Source organism: Austrofundulus limnaeus, unplaced genomic scaffold (genome assembly GCF_001266775.1).
Source record: "Austrofundulus limnaeus strain Quisiro unplaced genomic scaffold, Austrofundulus_limnaeus-1.0 Scaffold72, whole genome shotgun sequence".
Classification (NCBI taxonomy): Eukaryota; Metazoa; Chordata; class Actinopteri; order Cyprinodontiformes; family Rivulidae; genus Austrofundulus; species Austrofundulus limnaeus.
In genome coordinates, this window is record NW_013952474.1 from 2,150,937 (window position 1) to 2,159,736 (window position 8,800).

At 36.8% G+C, this 8,800-nt stretch overlaps 1 protein-coding gene across 1 annotated transcript in view; it reads right to left on the bottom strand.

Moving 5' to 3' along the window:
• LOC106519186 (collagen alpha-1(XXVIII) chain) overlaps positions 1-8,800 on the bottom strand; it is a 60,042-nt gene that overhangs the window by 38,096 nt on the left and 13,146 nt on the right. The window contains exons 6-11 of the mRNA XM_014010747.1: positions 7,356-7,409; positions 5,335-5,379; positions 5,173-5,199; positions 4,701-4,745; positions 3,683-3,727; positions 3,229-3,282 (exon numbers count right to left, since the gene is read on the bottom strand). Coding sequence (XP_013866201.1) covers positions 3,229-3,282; positions 3,683-3,727; positions 4,701-4,745; positions 5,173-5,199; positions 5,335-5,379; positions 7,356-7,409 — 270 coding nt within the window. The remainder of the gene's footprint in view (positions 1-3,228; positions 3,283-3,682; positions 3,728-4,700; positions 4,746-5,172; positions 5,200-5,334; positions 5,380-7,355; positions 7,410-8,800) is intronic.

Genomic DNA, 8,800 nt, shown 5'->3' on the forward strand with positions numbered 1-8,800 from the left:
AAGTCAGAGCAGGCAGAACTAGAAAATGGGAAATTTTATTATCTGAGAATTATTTTGTGCATTAAATTGAATGAACATGGTCTGGATAGCCCACAGACATACCTTAAACATTTCTAGGACCCATAATTGGTCTCCTTTAAAACTATAATAAAGGAAAAACAGAGCTACTTCATGAAAAACCCACCTCAGCTATAGCCTTTTAGTTTACACATTAGCTCCCAGGCTAATTATATGGAGATATGGCATTGTTTTCCAGAGCTGTTAATATTATCTTGGAAGTTAGGTAATTTACTAAACAACACATTTGATCGATTCAACCAATATATTGTGTAGAGCAAAGAAACTAATAAAAAACATCACTTTATTGTTACACATTATAGCTTTTTAGCCTAGACTCTGTGTTGACCATGTTTTTGACTCTGTTTTAGATTTTAGTACTTTTTGCTTTGACTACAGCTGTGGTCACCTTCATGAGGTAATAATAATAATAATAATAATAATAATAATAATAACTACAGAATTTGCTGCCTTAGCTTTTATTTTGACATTCAGAGATTGTTACTTTTTAAATGGGATCCAGGCTTTATCCTCACACAAATCAAACTTCTATTTACTTTTATGTTCCTTTTTAATGGGGTTTCTGTAGTGTATGTTTTCCTTCATAATCTGGATGACTTCAGAGTTAATTTAAAATGTATGTGTGTGTGTGTTTGTGTGTGTGTCCTTGTTTTTCCTACATTGTGGGGCCCAGTTTTAAGGAAAATGCAGCGTCGTGGGGACCAGGTGCTCCTTGTAGGGCCCAAAGCCAGGGCCCCACAACTTCGGAGGCTGATTTTGGGTTGGAGGTTGGGTTTAGGACCAAGGTGTGAATTGAGTTTAGGTTAGTTTTAGGGTCAGGTTAACCTCACCTGTGAGGTTAGCCTTAGGGTTTGTGGTCAGGGTTAGGATATAAAATTACCAACAAATGAAAGGAAGTCAATGGATGGGCCCCACAAGGATATAAAAACAAGTTTGTGTGTGTGGGTGGGGGGGCACTGAATGAGATTTGTCCAATCTTTTGATTGGCAGATTATTTAAATCCAAACATTTTAACATTTTGTAGATGGCAGCAGTAATATTTCTATAYTGTTTGAAGAGGTCAGTAATTGGAAGGAACAGTATATCTCATAACAAATAATGTCTCCAAAGGAGATTTTAGTTTTAAATCATTYAAGCTGCTTTAGATCAGTGACAAATATTCAAAAACCAAAGTATTAATCCCAGCCAAATGGTTCTAAACAATCTTTAGACTGAAAAAACTACACACATATTTAATATACTGTATATTTGCAATTTCTTACCATAAATGAAAACAGATTAGTTTTTGTTTACACATTTCCATGACAACATCAAATGTTTGCTTATTCTTTGTTCTTTCTAAACGTGATTATAGTTTTCATTTTGGACCTTATTCTATTTTGATGCATGTCAGATGTTTAGCGGTCGGCTCTTACAATATAGATGATTTTATATTTTTGTAAAAAAAAAAGATACACTAATGTCAGTTAAATTATATTAAGTCACATGACCTGGAAGATTAATAAAGTATTAAAGAGATTTTTTTAAAAAAAAGGCGCAAAGCGGGCAATGAAAGAGGTTTTTTGCTCCTGTAATTTAGTTTCAACAACTGGTTTACTTAACAATAACAGTAAAACGTGTTTCAATTTAATTTTATGTAACAACAGTAACAAAAACTGAATTTACTTTAATTTAATTACTATCATGGAACATGAAGGCATCATGAAGGATGTTGGTGAAGCTTTTTAACCCTCATGGTTTGCTTGGGCTAAATGACCGGTGAGGTTTCAGTTTTTGAGGGATCTCATACTATTTCCACATTTTGTTTGTTTGTTTGTTTGTTGTTCATGAAACATGAAAACTAGGAATTATTTAAAAAATTGCATATGTTTATTAAATTTTTCACTAATGCGTGTCACAATTTTGTTACTGACGTATTGCGTTCTGGGGATGCTCCAAAGTTATTTTACTCTGTGGTTCTCAGTGTGCAGGTTTCCAGCCCTCATAGCTCGCATGTTACAGTGAGTACTAATTGAAGGAGGTAAAAAAAATTATCCTTTTTATTCGAGCATCACTTTTTTGTTTCTCTGTCAGGAGTTAAGTAAGGATTTTATCTCTTCTTTTTTTGTAGGTAAATATATGGTTAAGTAGATAGTTTTGTTTGACAATACTTTAAATTAAATAAAACTAGCAACACATTAGGTTCTGTTTTATTTACCTTAAAGAAGTGAYGAGTAGGGAGACCATATTATGTTTTTTGATACTGAGACCGGACGAGTAGATCTCGGCAAACTGCCGACTTCAGAAGTAGCTCTTGGTTCAAAAAAGGTTGAGCACCCCTGCTCTGGAGCTAAAGTCATAAATGTGGCATTAGCTYCAGAGCTAATACGATTACTTTGGGAACTAAAACCATATCTCCATATATATAAACTCTGAAGCTAACATGAAAGCTAAAAGGTTAAATCTGAGGTTTTCCTAACATGAAGCATCTCTGTTGTATTCCATCATTATTTTCAGTGTCAAGCTCTCCAGATGACATTTTCCTATTCGTCAACACACTCTGGCTTCAATTGAAATGTTAGACTTTATTTAAAATTAACCTTAAAGCTGGATAAAACTCACACCATAGGACCCATTTAGTGTCATCATTTACCTATGATGCTTTGCAGTGCAAATAATGTCCGTGTGACAATATATATATTTTTTAAATTAAACAGCCTACAGTCAGACTTTTATATTTAAAGTAAATGTTTATCAAATAAWGTGTCAGAGATCACTTTAAGACTGAGCTCTCAAGGGTCATTTTGACTGATGGACAGCAGGAGGGTTAAATAGTATGTGTTTTAATGTTTCCTAATCACAACTAAGTGCTTTTTATGTGTGCTCAAGTAGAAATACAGCAAAGACGAGGTATGATTTTAACAGCATGTCTTCAACTGACCCTGTTCTTACAGGATAAAATAAAACATTTTCTGTAGCCACAACAGAACTTGAGCTGACATTCAGAGCAGCACCACTGGGAGTTTAATAATTGTGATGAATGGAACAGAATCTGTTTTCTTTAAAAACAGAGTTCTTACTCTGSATAGTCTGACAACATAATACAGACTTTAGATGTTGGACATGTCCAAAATGTTTAGATTCTAACCTAAATCTCAGAAAAATACTCACTTTTTTACCCATCAGGCCTTCAGGTCCSATATCACCAGGTAATCCAGGTAAACCCTGAATGACACAACACAAACACATTATTAAACATGACACGTATTGCAAAGTATTTAAAGTTATACATTACTAAAGCTAACTGGATTAAAATAGATAAGACAGCCCATTAAAGGTTCAGGTTTTCTTCTGAACCCTACTTCAGAAGAGCTAAAATATCCTTAAACATGTTAAATTTGATTAGTTTTTGCTCATGTTTTAGCCTCACAAACTAGTAATAATAGTCAGTTATGGTAAGAGTAAAGAAGACATCGATATTTACAATAAATTTGCGTTCATTTTCTGACTATTTCTGTCAATTAAAAAAGATATGTACACAACAGTATGAATTGTGAATTATGTGTTTGTGACTCCAACAGGTTGAATTTGATAAACCTAGAAACAGAAGAAAAGTAAAATCAACCTGAAGTCCACGGTTTCCTCTTGGGCCAATTGTACCTTCAGGACCCTGAAAAAAAAAGTTTATATAATTCATGCTGACAAGTTTTATATTTACAAGATACAACTCGACGCCAACTGTTGCTGATGTCCCCCATCACCATTCAGTAGTGACCAACTTTTAGCAGTTTTGTTGGAATCATCACAGGCCTTCATTATTTAAATCATCTCATAATGTTAGCAGACGGATGGAAGGACTATCTTGTCAAACTGAGCCAACCGTGTGGAAACAGCAGCATTCACCATTCTGCCACACCCACACCATCCCGCCACCAGTCAGTGTTGAAGGAAGCACGCAGCATGTGAAGCCTGCYTGTTCAAATTGGTGGTGTTAGTGCAGATGTGCAAGGAAAGAYACAAATTGACAGCTTTGATCCAAAACGGCCGACTTCCAGTTGGGACTGGACCATGACTCCAAGAGGTTTTTTTTAATGTCCTGAGACATTACAKGTGTACCATGCCCACCCCCCAAAATTATACTGCATTCCTGTAGTTGGGTGGATTAAGATTGACCAGATCGAATTGGGTGCAGATTATCTGAAATATGTGGAATTTAGAGACAAATTATGTCAATGGCATGACGTCTATCTAGGCCACATCTCCTAAAAAAGGTACTACATTCCTGTTGTGGGGTGGATTAGGATCAACCATAGTGAATTGCATGCTGATTGTCTGAAATATGTTGAATTTAGAGCCAAATGTATGTCAGTGGCATGATGTCTAATTAGGCCACGACCCACCAAAATTGTACTGCATTCATGTAGTGGTGTGCATTAGGATAGACCATAGTGAATTCGATGCAGATTGGCTGAAATACATGGAATTTAGAGTCAAACGTATGTCAACGGCGTGAGGTCTGTTGTCACTGTACCACCATAACCACACCTTTCACCAAAAAGTCTTAAAAGTACTAAACTTGTATAATGTTTTGCTACTGCCATTTTTTGGTTTTGAAGTATTATAAGATTTAAATACAAACATACTCTGTCTCCTTTAATCCCAGGTGTGCCACACTCGCCRCTCTCCCCCTGTGAGAAAGAAAAATACACATTTGAGTGAAATCCTCTGCATGGTGTCGTCTCAAAAATTTTTGTTCTTGCAATCAAATTCTAACTTTTCCATAAACAAGTTTAAGACACAAACTCTGAATCTCTTAGGGGCATTTTATCTTTGAACGGTAGATTTTTCATGTCTCAGCTGGGAACTGTTTTGAGCTGTTAATACTGTATTTTACAGAAACATAAAGCTTTGTGGTTGAATTCCTGATGTGTGTACAGATASTTACAGGTAAGCTTGGTATTAAAATGATTAAACAAAAGGACAGCCAAATGCCATCATATATCAAAATCACATTTTACTGTTTTTAACTCGTGAAGATTTTAAACAAATGTGGGAACTGTGTGTTTTGGAAAACMAAGAAAACATCAGAATAAAGTACTAGAACCCATTGAATACCTTCTCTCCTTTGTAGCCTGGTTTTCCCTGTGTGTGAGAAACAGTTTTACCAAGTCAGGAGTTTTAGCAAAAACCTTTTACAAAATAATGAAAAAAAGAATGAAAAAACTGGACCAGTCAAACTTGACTTGGCTTCAGTCAAATTTTGAATCTTCTGCTCACCTCTGCTCCTTCTCGACCCGGAAGTCCACCAAGACCACTTTCACCCTACAAAAACATTTTGATTTGATGTGAAAAAGAAACCTGGTTGGAGGTTTACATCCACCCTGCATGAATGTCATATTAAGTTTAGGCTTTTAATAATTTATTTGACTTGTTCTTTTTTTAAAATCGAGTATTGATTGCACTAGTCCGAACATCCGACTGTTGCCTTCCCAAACAGATCTTTAATCCCAACTACAACAAAGGAAAAAAAAACAAGAAACACTTCAAAAACCAATAGAAATAGGAGAAATCATGTTAGATCAAACCCTTTTTCCATCATGGGAGAAGAAGTGGAGATGGATGAGGAATATAAATACCTCGGTGTTCATCTGGACAACAGACTGGACTGGAGACTCAACAGTGAAGCAGTCTAGAAAGGACAGGGCAGACTGGACTTCTTAAGGAAGCTGAGATCCTTCAATGTCTGCAGGAAGATGCTGCAGATCTTCTACAAGTCTGTTGTTGAGAGCGTCATCTCTTCTGCCATCATCTGTTGGGGCAGCAGCATCAGAGCCAGGGACCTAAAAAGGCTAAACAACCTGATAAAGAAGGCTGGTTCTGTTCTGGGGACGACTGTGGAATCTCTGGAGATGATGGTGCAAAGAAGGATTTTACATAAAATCAAGAACATTGTGGACAACCCTGACCATCCTCTTCATCAGACTGTCATAGAAAAACAGAGTGTCTTCAGTCGGAGGCTTCTTCAACTTCGCTGTAATACAGACCAGAAGATCCTTCCTGCCCACAGACATCAGCATCTACAATAAGTTTTTAGTTAAACGAGTTACAACAACATCCCTCTGGGATCAATAAAGAATTTTTGTATTGAATCAAATTGAATGAATCAAATCYAATTGAATTGAACTGAATTGAAAGAAATGTTGAAGCAGAACCTCAACCCATCAGTAGGACSAATTGGGAAGAGCGTGCCAAAGATAAACCAAACTAGAGGACAACCATTCATGGAGTCAACCCCTTTGAGAAACAAAGAACTGAACATCTTGATGAGAAACAAAGGCAGTAAAAACAATGTGCAGTTAATCCTGTTTGTCCAGATGTCCAATGACCACCACTTGTGGTGAAAAGTCCAGACTGGGAGTCATCAGTCACTGAAGGATCGACAATCAGTAGGAGATGATGGTCTTCATCAATGAAGGACTGCTATGACCAGTTAGTGTTTAAATTTCTAGATGTTGTTTAATTTGACGAGACCAAGACCCCTGCTGGYACACCAGTGTCCCTGTCCACAAGGACAGGGACACCCTGTCACAAATTTAAAAAAACAAAAAAACAAAAACAAAAACAAAACAAGACATAAAGTATGTTAGGCTTTCAAATCTGAGAACTCTGTACCAACTGTCAAGCACACTMTTGGCAGCAGCATACTGTAGTACAGTGGTAGTTTGAAGGACTACTTCCAATTTTTTAAGCTCACTTTAAATCTGCTGCTTATCAACTGAAACCTGGACACAAGTGCGTGTTCCAGGGCAAAGAACCCAAACACACACGAGAACTGGTTTCTGAATGGACAAATTGTTCTAACATTGAGCTTCTAGAAAGGCCTTCCCAAAGCCCCAACCTCAGACATGCTGAAAATTTTAAACGGTGGGTCTGTGCCAGAAAATTAACCAATTTKAATGAACTCTACCAAGAACAGTGATTAAATATTTATCCAGAAATAAAGCAGAAGCTTGTCGATGGAGGTTTAAGTAAAAGTATTAACCGGATACTATGGCTGAATGAATATATTATATTTCAGCCTGTATGTATAATTTTGACTCTGTGTAACAATACATTCAAACTTTGTGCATCCTATGTTTGTTTTTAAAAACCACTGAAGTTGTAGATTGTGTAATTATTCCAACATGGGAATTCAAGTTATRAAAAACCTAAGGTAATGTGACATTCATGTTCATGATGAGTGGTTGAAAACTCTGATGTAACGGTTGCACAAGTGTTGGTCACTGAGTTGGTGGCACCTTCTGTCCTTTGAGACCGGGACGTCCGTCCTCTCCAGGACGACCCTTCTTGCCCTGTGGAAGACATTATGGCAGCATATTTATTCTGAAACCAAGTTCAACCAGTCAAGATCATTCATACATATTAACAAGTTTATATATTTTAAGTTCTCAGTACTCAGACCATGAACTATTTTAGTGCTACAGCAGCCAAAATGCTACAGTTTCACAACAAAAACTGAACTTTATTTATTCATTTTTTTGGCGAGGGGGGGGGGGCTAAATCAACTTTTTTGCGCTTTAAATCATGTCATGTCATTCCCTCATCAAAAACATAGCCAGAGTCTTGCTTTGACTCATTCATGCAGGTTCGAGAAACCCTTGAATCTCTTGTGGTAGCAGCCATGTGGAGCTACCTTAATTCCAGCTGCTACAAGGTACCACTTGTTGACCATGGCACCTTCCTGGAGCCCAGTCCCCAGCTGAGCATCCCTTAGACATTATATACATACTGTATATATATGATGTCTGTGTTTGTGAAGGTGTGCTGAAATGGGWGTGTCCGAAATGGCAGGAGGTTCTTATACAGACAGAGGCCAATTTCAAGACATTTAGATAGAGTGTGATGCAAAGTCAAATTTATTTTTGAAATTAACTGCATTCTCATAACATCTGAAGGTAACATTCTTAACTTGATTTTGGTATAGAATTGAACTATGTGCCTGGAAAATACATGATACACCCTTTTAARATGTATTAGCAGTAGTGGGCACAGCTAACCTAAAAGTTAGCTTTGTTAACCAGGCATTTAGCTGGAGGGGTGTTGGTTTTCTGACACCCTTTTTCAGATGACAACGCCTCAGGACGCCCTCAGAGCACCATGTTAAACCTTGGGATGCAGTTATTTTTTACACTATGTAAATTTGTATGCAGTGTGTGGGTGATAGCAATGATTTTATAAAGCCATAAGAAGACACATAAATTGAGATGGTTTGCATAGAAGAAGTGAGTAGAGATTTTACAGCTTCAGCAGCTGTTGTGCYTTGTTTTCACAAACTTGATCCCAGTCCATCCATAGTAAAATTTGTAAACTTCTTAAGTGATGTGAGGATGACAGGCAGTTATTTACAAAAAATACACTGTGACCGCTTGGATAGAGGAGGTGGTAAGCGATTTTACAGCTTCAGTAGCTGTTAATGATAATACGTTAGTCTTATATAGRMCTTTTCWAGACACTCAAACATGCTTGARAATTTTCATGCATTWTTTATTCACACACACTCTTTGTTGTTTTCACAAACTCCAGTCCACATCAGTTTGTAACTCCYACTAAAAATACAGCTTTGCTAGGGCTAATCGGCTTAACATGTAAAAAAAGAAAACAATCAAACTTAGCTGAAGGTAAAGCTAAACAGAAAAACTAGTAAAATTTAGCACAAGCTAACACTAACAGCTAACCGTTAAGA